Here is a 12,991-nt window from a genome sequence, read left to right as displayed (position 1 = left end):
CATAGGTTAGTGAAAATCACAAATGGTAATTACTCAAGAAAATACAATAATGACATTAAAGCTTGTGATTCAGTAACTATGGCAATGTTGCATGAAATTATCATGAACAGACAAGTGACGCAGCACACTACTTGCACAATGTGTACACACAGGATAAGACAAATGCTTATTTCATAGAAAAGCAGTAGGTACTGTGTAATAGGCAATGAGTTTAAATGTTCATGCTCTTACCTACATGTTCCTGTCCAGAACGTTCAGCCAAGGACAGTCAGAACCTATAATTTACACCACTGTTTGATATTTACTGGTATTCATTATGTACTCAAAAGAGTAGGATCACAGCAAAATTCCAACAACAGCGCCCTTTGCTACAGCCAGCAATAAAGCCGGTCTTGCATGGGATGTGTTTCTCATCATGAGACACACTAAATGTGGCTACGTTGTTGCTACATGCTCACAAATGAGGTGGAACATCACACAGAATGTGCACTTCATCATGGTTTTAGACTACAATACTCTCCAGCAGCAGCTGTCAGCTATATCTGGCACACAAATCACACGTTGTTTACAAAAATGGTCGTGCATAAAATACCTAGGTGACTAGTCTTAGTGATTGTCAAGTATGAGCGGAGAAATTGCAAAGAATATTGTGGCCACACTGATGGACTGAACAACAATTTGTATGCACATTTAAAAATTTACGCTTGCATTCCTCTGAAGTCATTAACTCTAGCCTAACACATTTTACCTTTTCAAATATGTGGATACATATCCCAGCTCTGTGATGTTTACTGTGGCAATTGTTACATTTAACATTTTACAAACACTGCTCCTCTTTCATTCATATAGTAAAATGAATGGACATTTGCTCCCTCGTCCATATGCTACCACTGTTCCATCTTTAGTATATACTGTGCTGAACTGTGAGGAATCAGTCAGATGTAAATAGCAATCTTGCAATTCTCTGCTAAAAATGCACAAAACTGAGAAGCTCAAGCTTGAATGGAAAGCATTCATAGTTTTATATATAACACTGAATATTGCACAACATACTACTACTAAATTAATACAAAAATCCTGGAATCTTTTAGAAAACATGAAGGTGAATAAAAATACAGTGTGTCCATAATTAAAGTTCCAGTTTCAAAATGCTGTAGGTTAGAGAGAACTGCTGCTTAGGATTATGTCAAATTTGAACAGTGTATTATTGACACAGTGGGAAACATCATGGGAATAAAAACCTTAACAAAAAATTTGATCAATAGATAGCGCTGTAGGCATCAGAATATGCACATCAACAGACATGCACCACATGGCCGTTCCTCTGTGTCCAAGATGCCCACCATTACTCTATCCATGAAGGATCATATACTGCTGGTGAAGCTCTTTTAAAAGAATGGTGACTGTGCACCAGTAGCCCTACAGATGACCTGGACACTCCAGAGTATGAAAAAAGGCATTGCTCTGATGTCTGCTAAGAGTGAAGAGAAAATGGTCACAAAATGCAAAAAGACAACTTCTTTTGTAGTTCAATGCAGTAGATTGAGGAAAGCAGTTATCTGACATCTGTCAAAGATGAGGACAACAGCAGGGGGGTCAAATAGTGGTGTGCAAACATGCAGTGGATGGGGAACTGCCTGAAAGTTAAACATGCCTACGAGCACAGTGCATAAAATCCTATGAAACATCCTGCATTGCTATCCATACAAAATCACCCATGTTCAGGAGTTGCTCCCTGCCGACCTGTCAGCAAGACAAATGTTCACTCTGGAATTTCTTCCTCACATGGAAGTGGTCAATGAATGGGCATGGAACATTCTCTGGACAGATGAAACCCATTTCCGTCTCCAAGGGGATGTCAACAAGCAGAATAAGAGCAACAGAAAATCTGCACGCACATCAACCAGGACCATTTCATTCTGCAAAACTGACTGCATGGTACAGATTGACTGCGTTGTTACCATAGGCACGTTTTTTTGAGGAGATGAGTCCAGCGTTTCCTGTTACCTGTATCATCACTTGTAAACACTATGAGAATCATTTGCACACCAACATAATTCCAACCCTTCAACAGTGTGGATGTGAGAGTAGTATAATTTTTATACAAGATGGCACTCCTTCACACATTACACAGCCAATGAAGCAGCTGCCGCACAGGCATTTCGAAAATGCTAGAATTATCAGCTTATCTTAATCCATGTGACTTTTGACTGTGGTGTTCCAGTTATGAATGTAGCTGAATTAAAGGCATTCATTGCACAACACACACTGAACGTGACTACAGCATACTGAATGTGTCTTGTGCCAGCCCCACAACAACTAGAAACTGATGCCATTTTGCTTTTTATGTGATTTTTTGCTCCAGGAAAATAAAAAAAAAACTGGTGTCATTTTTGTTTTTTTATGTCGTGTTTAGTCACAGGGCAATTAAAACCCGGTGTCATTTTGCTTTTTATGCAGTTTTTGGCCTCAGGACAATTAAAAGCCAATTTTTCCCATCTGGTGTGGCACAATCTTCCTGTAGTGGATGGACTTACCTAAACTGGTGTCACAACTGTTGACTGCTGAACTTGTGCACTCTTGCACACTGAACACTGTGAATGGTGTAGTGTGCAACTTACACCATGGCCATCATAGCGAGAGTCATCTGCCGTTTGTATGCAATCTCATTTACATTAAGACCCTTATCTCCACTGGTAAAATTTTTGTTAAATTTCTTTTGTTCCATGACGTTTCTCCCAGAGTCAACAATATGCCATTCAAATGTGACAACTTTCTGAGCAATGGTTCTCTTTCTGCAGTGGTTCTCTTTCTGCAGTGTTATGAGACTGGAACTTTAATTATGGGGCCTGTAGATTTGCACTAATCAAGATTGAACTGGCAACCTTTCACACCTCAACTCATGCCTCTACCCACCACAACACATTTACCATGTGTTATCTGTTCCTGTGCCTTTTACCTTATGATGTCCTGAAGCCTTTAACCATTGATTTGTCTTTACCTGACATTTATTTTAAGTACAAAAAGCCTTTAACCAGCAATTTCCAGTCATTTCATTATAACAAATCATACCAAACATGATGCCGAGAGATCCTCAATGTGCTGGTGCTTCAAAACAAACTTCCTTTGTCAGAAAAGTACCAAGAACAGGATTTAAAAAAAAAAAATGCACTTGCCCAATAATGATCCTAGCTCTTATGGAAGTAGTCCCCTTGGCTATCTAGACACAGTTTCCAATGTTTGTGGAGGTCTTGGAAGCAAGCAGGGAAATTTTCAACTGTGATGCTTGTAAGTTCATATGTCACAGCCTGTTGGAGGACTGCAATATAGACGAAGCTTTCCTTATAGTCATCTTTTCCCTCGCAGAAACAAGAAAAAAAAATCACAAGGTGAGAGGTCAGGCAAATATGGGATGGCAATAATAGAATATCTGAGCAGATACTTGGTAACTGATAGAGCAGTTTGGGGTCTTGCACTGTAATGAAGTTAGAATCAGTCCTGAGTATGCCACAAATCTGGGAGGCAAAGTCGAACTGCTTTTTGCAAATGTTTCAAGACTTGGATGCAAACTGTTTGGTTCACTGTTTGATCTGGAGAAACATTTTCATGGTGAACTACTCCTTTACTACCAAAGAAGGCAATCAACATTGTCTTTGTTCTTGAAGGTTATTGTTTTAGTATTTTTGAGGCTGGTGCTCCAGGACTCTGGCATTCAGCACTTTGATGCTTCAAGTGAGAGTCCTACTGGTGGTAGCACCAACTTTCATCCCCCACAATAATCTTTGACACAAATTTGGGATCACATGTAACTCTATCCCATAGTTGAGCAGAAATTCATCATCTTTCTTCTTTCTGTTCATCTATTAGTGTGTGAGGGATGAGTTTTGCATCAAGTTTGTGTTTCCATAAATCTTCACGTAAAATCTTATGACACACATCACAGTTCAAATTAAATTCTACTGATATCGCACGCACAGTTATGTGATAGTCTTCTTGCAACAACTGCCTTGCACGCTCCACGTTTGCATCAGTATGTGCTACAGATGGGCGACCAGCTTTGGGATCATCTTGGACTGAAACTCTGCCCTCACAAAATCTTTTTCACCACTCGAAAACGCAACTTCCTGAAAGTGCCTTGCATGGATATACTTGCTTTGTCATTGCTAATGTTTCACTAGGTTTTCCCGAGCTCAATGCAGAACTTAGTGTTCAGGCTTTGCTCGCAATCAGCATCCATTGTGTCACGGTAACTAAAGTACCAATAACCCAAGCTGTGTATTGCTAAGCACAGCCCTGTCACTTAGTGACAGGTCATTTCAAGGACACATACATACCAAGTAACATAAAAACAACATTTGTTCCTTTTTAGTATCGCAAACTCAGAAATAAAAGAAAATCCTGTCCTGAAACGCTTCTGACAGAGGGAGTAGCATGTAAATTATAACACAAAAATCACCAAATACAGACTCCAACTGCAAACAGCATAATCCAACTTGGCATCTAAGTTTTGACATAGGAAATGAACTTGCACTTCACTGGCCATATTCCTCTCCATGAAGCAAAAATCTGCTTTTTCTCCCTTTCATGATTGAGAATGCTCTGCAATATGAAATTCCATGTTGTGACATCATCCAACTCCATGTGCACATCTGCTTCCACATTCTGTGTAAGGCTTAAGGGTGAAATCATCAAGTAATGTGTACAGCAGGCTTTGGGTAGTATCCATGTAAAGTGACCAAACACTCTGATACCACTCACAACTCATCACAAAAGGGATCAATGGGCACACCAAAACATACCAGAGACTGCACATAAAGGTTGGACTATTTTCATTATGGATAGGTAATTGTGATTTTTATTGGTCCCGTAAATTACCTTTTGTACAGGTACATACTTGTAATACAGGCCACATAATTTTGCTTACATCTTGATAAAATACTTATAATATGCTACACAGTAAAAACATATAATGCCCTGTACAGTATGTATGTAATGCTAAATGATTTACACCTGAGTTAAAAATAAATTTTTGTGCACCATATATTGTACATGAGTAGTTTTAATTCTAGTTTAGTTCCTTAGACTAATTTGTAATTCTAATTTCTCATAATATGGCACATAACATTGATCATTCAAAGTACAATCTTTTTCTCACTCTCTGCTCATGTACTCAGACACACTGCAGAATTCTTCTTCTATTAAAAACATTTTTAGGGATGCAGGGAACATTATCTCAGTTTTGAGGTTTTGTCAGTCCCTTGGAAATGCTTTTTCATTTCTGTGATGGTTTAGTTCCCCCATACTGTGACTCCATATTGCATGTATGGTTCAAAAATTCAATGTAGACAGTGCACAGGAGGTCTTGATATGCACATTGAGCCAGTTGCTTCATTATAAATATCACTGAGCTTAGCTTGTTGGGTACAATATTTATCTGCTGCTTCCAATTTAGCTCACTGTCTACTGTTATGCCTAAAAACTTATCTAAATTAATTCTTCCGTTCTTTTTCACCTACAAAAACATTTGTGTGATCTTCCTTTCACTTAGTGTTGAAAATCATGTACATTGTTTTTTTTCAGACTAATAATTAACTCATTGTCCATGAGCCATTGTGCTGAATTACTGACTGATACGAAAGTGTTTTTCATAAGTGCTTCACAATTGTTGGAAAGATTTGGCAGAATCACATCATCTGCATACATTATCTTACTTTCATTTTCATATGTTTGTATATTATTTACAAATAAATTGAAGAGCATAGGTCCCATAACAGATCCTTGAGGAACACCATGATTAATGCTTCTAACTTCTGATCTGTATAAGTTTTTAAAGGTTACATATTACCTCCTATTACTCAGCTAGGATTTTATCCAGTCTGCTGCTTGTCCACAAATACCAGTGTTGTCTAATTTCTTTCCTTGGACTGCATGATTAATTGCATCAAATGCTTTGGATAAGTCAAGGTAATTCCCAGACACTACCATCTGATTGTTGAAGGCCTGTACAATAAATTCTGTTAATGATCTAATTGCTGTTTCTGTTGATTTCCCTTTCTGGTACCCATACTGTGCTGGAGTTTGAATATTATGCTTTTCCTGATAAGCAGTTAGTCTGTTGAGCATGAGCACTTCTAATATTTTGGAGATGTGTGATACTAAGGATACTGGTCTGTAATTATTCTGCTTTAATTAATTAAAGTTGACCAGTAAATACTCTTTTTGGAACGAGCAGTTGACAACACTCGACAGTGCTGCAATCATTTCTGCTGCCAACTGCTTGTTTAGGTAGTTTGACACTTCATCATGTCCAGCAGACTTTTTCCTTTGAGCTTTTTTATAACCTTTGTGATTTCCTCTTTAGATACTAGTTTCAGGAACATTGAGTGATTTGGCTTATCTTTCAATGTGGTCTGATGAGTTCCTTGATTACTGTTTCCACGCTTTAGGTGTTCTGCTGTATCTACATAGTTATTATTAAGAACATTGGCAATTTCTGTTTTGTAACTCACTTTCATACTTTCTATTTCCATTTGTTTTCTTTGTGTATTTTTTGCTGACCCTCTCAAAGTTTTAATCTTTTTTTATTGATTCTGAAATAATCTCATAAACTGATTTGGCTTTTTCTTGTCCTACCAACAGTCTGAACTTCCGTTGTTTGTAGGTTTCAATACTTTCCCTCCATTTCATCATTCTTTAGGTGGGCTTCCATTCTACTATTTCCTTCATGATCCACTGTTTGTTTTGGAACATTTTCTTTTCCTCTTGGTTTTTGGAAATGCTGTATTGAAGTAACGTGTTAAAGTTTCTTGAAAAGAATTGTATATTTCATCTGTTCCTGAGCTTAAAAAATGGCTAACCAACATTCTTTTCTCAACATTATTTTAAATATATTGATGTTTCACTGGCTGAAAAGCCTAATATCTCTTTCTGCTTTTAAACTTCTGTTTATGAGTTTCAATTTCCATTTACTGCACACAGCTGTACAAAATGATCAGAAAGTCCTGTTTGTAGTACCGTCATTACATATTCATTGCTATCTATCTTAGAGATAATATTATCAATAATTGATTCAGTTTCCAAAGTTACTCTTGTATGTTCCATTACAGTTGCCTACATATTGAACTATATTAGCATCTCCTCAAATTTTTGCTTCAGGATGCAACTAACAGCAGAAACCGACAAACATTCATGAATGGCATACTGTCTCCTGAGTGTGTGTCTTTGTGCATGGATGCACACACATGTGGACATCCACGACTGAAGATGGTGAAGGAGAGTAAAACGTCCAAAGATAGTGAGATTTCCTGTTTTTTAAAGTGTACAAATGTACCAGACCCATTAATCACTTGCAAGTGAATTGTTGTCTGTGCGAGTTTTTTAATCTATTTTTATGTATTTCTTAAGGAATACTTAATTTACCTTATTATACGCTATCATCAGTATTGGAAGGTCTAAAAATTTAATTGCCTGAGTACCTGCCAGTCAGAATTATACCTTACTTTTTAGTAGCAAAAAATAAACAACAAATTTAATATGATCACCTTTAAAGCCTAATCATAACCAAATGCTGCCAGAAAAGATGATGTCCTCAAACATGGAGCAAGTGATTGGATTTTTATGTTATCTATGTTTTAGATTATAAAATAAAGAAATTAATTTTTGTCAAAAGCTTCTCTTTCCCCCCAGTGAATCATTCCAGAAAGACATTTCTTTCCTTACTTTGCTTAACTACCGTTTTTTCCTGAGCTCAGACACATTATCTTTTAATCACCCTTCATTCTGCTTGGCTGTTTCCTTTCAAGTAAGTAAGTACTATTATTCCTTCCTGTTTATGCATTTAAAAGTATCAATCAATATTAAAGATCAAGTGTTAGCTCATATTTGTTCTGACAAGCACTGAATGGTGTGCACATTAAACTCAATTATAATTACCTCTTGTAAAGAAAAGGGATGCCATCTGACCCTGTGAAATGAAAGCAAATATTAACAAATGGCCCTCAAATGCTACACAAAAAAATGAAAACAGCAGGTATTATCAATAGTTTCCAAGACATACAATAAAACTGAAAGAACAAGAAAGTAATCTTTTTCTTTTCCCAAACAAAAATGGTATACAGATTATAAATTTCACTTCCTGCGACAGCCATGGACAAGCCAAGCTACAGCACTCACCTAATGTGTAATGGTCACAGAGATGCCTTGGGCAAATAGGATGGAATATGGTATGAGCTCACAATAGGAGAAAAGCATAGAATTGGAGAAACAGGTCACAACAGCAAAATAATACAACAGTTGTAGTCAGTAAATATTCAGTTCAATGGCTTACGGGAGATAAAATTTTTAAAACAACTAGTATTAAGCATACCAATTAACTACTAATAGCTAACATAATGTAATGTAGTATACAAGGGGCATGTGTGCCCTTGTGTGTATACTAAAGCATCTTTGTATTTAGAATAAAAAATTGTTGACAATCATGCCAAAAATGAAACTGCTTCTAAAGAAGCTTCTAGCCATAAAAGGAAAGTTTCTGTTCAACTTATGTCACTTTTGTTAAAGGAAAATTTTAACTTTTTCTAAACTTCACTGTGAGAGTAACTGTTGAATATTCTTCCATAAAGAAAACTGTATATATCGTGGCAGCAGAAACCAAGGCAGATGAACTCCAAATACAAGTTGTATGACTTTCCCATTACTTGAATATGGGAAACATCCTCCAAAATGCTTTGTGATGAACTAGATAAAACAGTGACTAGAGGCAGGTTTATTATTCTCTTTCACTGTAAACTGAAATCAGCAGCCATGTATCCAATGCACCAGCAACGATGTAGTAATGTTTAAAATAGTGTGCGTACATTTTATTGTTAGGGAGATTCCAATATGTAGGTGAAGTAATTAATGAAAACAATGGAAAATGTCTGAAGATGAGCAGACTATCTGTCTCATTCCACTTCTTTAAAATATCAGTGGCATCCTGTACTACGGTACAACCAATGAGGGTGCCCAAGAACACGGTGGAAAACGGGAAAGAGAATATCTGTGGAAAGGATAGGTGTGACCTGGCAGCAAGTGGAGGAAGAACGGTGATGGGAGGACTGAGCCAAATGCAGAGGACTCGTCAGCACCCAGACCCAGCAGTAGCTGGAGCGGGATCCGGATACAACAACAACAATCAATGAAAACCCATGGTGGCATAACTATTGAACTACAACCTCCACAATAGATCTGAAGGCAACACCTCATCCTTGAACGTGTCCAACCATTGGCACCTTCCTTGAACTACATACTTCAGCACCACCACCACCACCACCACCACCACCACCATCTGTGATTGCCACCTATGACCAGAGGGAGCTTCAAAAGGGTAAAGCTAGCTGGAAGAGGACTTTGTTCATGATTGCATCTTGTGGCATAAACACCTCGTGCTTATTTTTTACTGTCCAATAATCAATGAAATGTGTCTCTGATCTACACTTAAATTTGAGAAGCTTTCTTGCCATGCTGTTGTATGTAACATTCTACGCAACCAACTCGTGGCTTATTTCTATCTTGTTATGAAAATGACAGAATAGTTGCACCTAGCCATTCCATTTTGTACTATTACCATGTTCTCTTTCTTGTTAAATAAACCCTGTCCTTACAACACAACAGTTGGTGTTGAGGAGTTTTGTATCTTTCAAGGGCTAATAATTCAGGGTAGAGTTGTAGTGTAATTCATGCAGCAGCAGTTAAAACTGCTGCAGAAAGCTCAGCTACAGCAAACTGATGTTCTAAATACGATTGTAACACAGTTACTTAGTGCGCAAGTTTGACCGCAACAGTTGACAAAGCCCTGCTACACACTCTTCTTTTGAAGAGACATGTGAAGATTGGAACTCATATGCACAGCAATTAGTTACGCACTTTCAGGCTTGGCAGGTACTTGACTTAAAGGCAACAAATAATTTCTACTTGCCTTTGATAGGTTTTGTTTCTACAGATATGGTAAGGAAAGTTCTGGCAGAACGTACATACTTTAAGATGAAAGGAGGCCACTAATTTGTATGTGTACTTTGATCCATCAGGGGCGTTATCAGAAAGCCAGCAAGTTTTCACTCTTTTTTGTGTGCCTGTCAACAACTCAATGCTCCTTTGGTGAGTTGTTTTCCTTTGAAACTTCTAGATTGTTGGAGAACTCTGCTCAGCTTAGAAAAATAGCAACATCAGCTTTCAGAAAAATCTGTGCTATCTGTACTGTACTGTACTGTACCATACTTAGTTCTTATTATAACAAGAGCAGCCACAAAGCAGTATCCAGTCTATAACTCCACAGTTTCCTCAAGAAGTGAAGACATGAATATCAGGTCTGGGTCCCCAATACACACAGGTTAAGACAGAGATGCCACTATAAGTGATCTAATCGTGAATGTTAATGGTACTATGTAAGGTCTCTTTGTACATAGCACTGTCATCCATTTCGTGCCTGAGAGATAAGCCTGACAGAATTCCTTACATTTTGAGCACCCTGCAGTAGGTGAGGTAATGGTTATAGCCTAGACAACTGAAGTGTTACATTCTGCAGACTAACAATTAAGAAATTTATCCAAGGTATTGGCAGTACATTTCACACCATGGCATGTCTCAGGTCACTATATGATTCCATTCTCTAAAGAAATATTCTTAGTTTAATTAATGACTTTACCAATAGTAATGCATGTTATCTACCCACATTTAGCAACAGACACTGTTTTAATGAAGCACATCTCGCAATAAAAGTAACACATATAAACATAATTTCACTACTCAAGCAGCTCTTCACATTAAATCATATAAACATTCACTAGGTAAAAAACACTTGCTTCCTTACTACATGTTACACTCACCATTTCAATTTTTTCCTGGATCATGTAGTACCGCTGCAGCTGGCTTGGAAACTTTTCCCAGGAGACTGAAAAAATAATTTCCTTGTGAAAAGTACATTCACAGTACAGTACATTCACTAACCTATTGTTTTAATGTGTGTGTTTTGAAACAGGTAGCACAATTTTTAACAGCTAATTAAGGTCAAGATGGGCACAAATTACTTGATTCAAAACCTAACCTGTGGTGAATATTTGAAATCAAGAAACCAATGTACCCACCAAGACACAATGTCATCTCATGTCGCACACAGTATTTGACTAAAAAGTTAATGATCAAGACTATTAGTTCCTTTCTCAGACAGCAAAGAGGAATGGGTTGCAGAAAGTTAGGAAATAGGAAATCACTTGGACCCTAGGATGAGTGTGATTTACTTGTTACATATCAAAAACAAGAATCAAACTCTCAAGAAGGTTGTCCATACAAGTCACACCAGGCACATAATAGAAATAAAAATTAACAATGGAGTTAAGACCCAGAGTCCAATAAACAGGACAAATAAAGGCATGGGAAAGATAAAAATAACATATAAAAATAACATCAGAAAAGTATTTAAAAGTTAAGACAGTTAGGTACACATAAGGAAGAAAATTATTGTTCTCCTGTTTTTATCCTACTTATTTAGTTTTAATCGAACCACTAAATTTCTGTTCCTTCCCCTCTTGCCCTTCCTATTTTCATTAATACATTTTTCACTTCCGTCTCCATTTCTCATGATTTGCTTCTGTGCCTATTTATTGTTAATTATCACTGTTTGGTATGCGAACGTTGTGTAAAAGAATGTTGCCGCTTCAAAAGTTCATAAAATACTTATTTCTTACATTGTTATTGGATAGGTAAAAAAATCTACTCACCAAGCAGCAACAGGAGACCACACACATTAAAGAGAGAAGTTTCACTTATGCAAGCTTTCAGACACACTTTCCTCTTCATCCCATCCAGTAAGTCTCCCCTGACCCAGGGTTCTGAGTGATTTTTCCTAAATCTCTCAAGTTCCTTTCCCTCCACACCTCTTCCTTCCCCTTCAAACCTTCTGTGTGTGTGTGTGTGTGTGTGTGTGTGTGTGTGTGTGTGTGTGTGTGTGTGTGTGTGTGTGTGTGTGTGTGTGCTGCCACTTGGTGAGCAGCTTTTTTATCTATTCAATTACATTATATTGCCAAAACATGATTTTTTTGCTGTTATTCCTTACACTGCATTATTCTAGGTACAATCACCAGTACACATATCCAGGTTTCTCCAATCATCAATGTGCACTTGCGAGTGCCACACATATCCATCATTGTACCATGTCCATAACAATGGCTTGCATTGTGAGTAGTTTCCAATCTTGATCACCTGAGACAGATGAAGCCAAATGTCTATACATACCCAGTGACTCTAGCACATACCAAAAGAAAGAAACTGTAAACTTAAACTTCAGTGAATAGCATGACCATGCAGAAGATCCTTCATCACATCTACTACACATCCACTCTGGACTGATTTCCCATATTTAGTACTATTACTTGGAATTTGTACTGATGCTGTAGATAACTCTTCTTCGTCTTTGTTTTGTTTTCATTTTTCTCAAATTTCTTATATGTCTTACTGCCCTACCTTAAAATTTCTAAACCTTTCTCCTAAATGTCACAAAAGTGTTCCAGTTTGCCTTGTCTCTCCCTTCCATAACTAAGTGCAGTTTCTCGATCATTTGTCTTACCATTACAAACTCTCTTAAGTCAAGATGATCTCTACACAGTACCATCAACCAATCTTTCTGTTCTTCTGACTTTTATACTTAACAGAACATTTAAAGTACAAGATCCTAGAATGCTTGTGTACTACTACTGACATTTGTCCACTTGCACTTTCTCCAGCAGCATGGTATGAACCCCAACCTCTGATGTTCCACATTTTTGCTAGTCCTCTTTTTTGCGTGAATGTTTCTGGAAACACTGCCACATAACTACAGCCATAGTTGCAACAAAAAGTGGAGAAACAAAAAATGACAGCTTTGACAGCACACAGGGTAACAGTCACAAAATATCTGGACTTTCCCCAGGTCCCATTGAAACATAAGAGGTCTGTAAAACTGTAAAACAAGAAGATCTCA

General features: G+C 37.4%; 1 protein-coding gene across 2 annotated transcripts in view; it reads right to left on the bottom strand.

Moving 5' to 3' along the window:
- The window catches only part of LOC126163075 (transmembrane protein 104 homolog), a 97,143-nt gene that overhangs the window by 16,391 nt on the left and 67,761 nt on the right, over positions 1-12,991 (bottom strand). For both annotated transcript variants that reach the window (XM_049919980.1, XM_049919981.1), the window contains exons 5-6: positions 10,863-10,927; positions 7,933-7,963 (exon numbers count right to left, since the gene is read on the bottom strand). In XM_049919980.1, the coding sequence (XP_049775937.1) occupies positions 7,933-7,963; positions 10,863-10,927 (96 nt within the window). The remainder of the gene's footprint in view (positions 1-7,932; positions 7,964-10,862; positions 10,928-12,991) is intronic.

This window comes from Schistocerca cancellata, chromosome 2, assembly GCF_023864275.1.
Source record: "Schistocerca cancellata isolate TAMUIC-IGC-003103 chromosome 2, iqSchCanc2.1, whole genome shotgun sequence".
Taxonomy (NCBI): Eukaryota; Metazoa; Arthropoda; class Insecta; order Orthoptera; family Acrididae; genus Schistocerca; species Schistocerca cancellata.
Note: the sequence above shows the minus strand (reverse complement) of the source record. Positions and strands in the feature narration are given on the sequence as shown.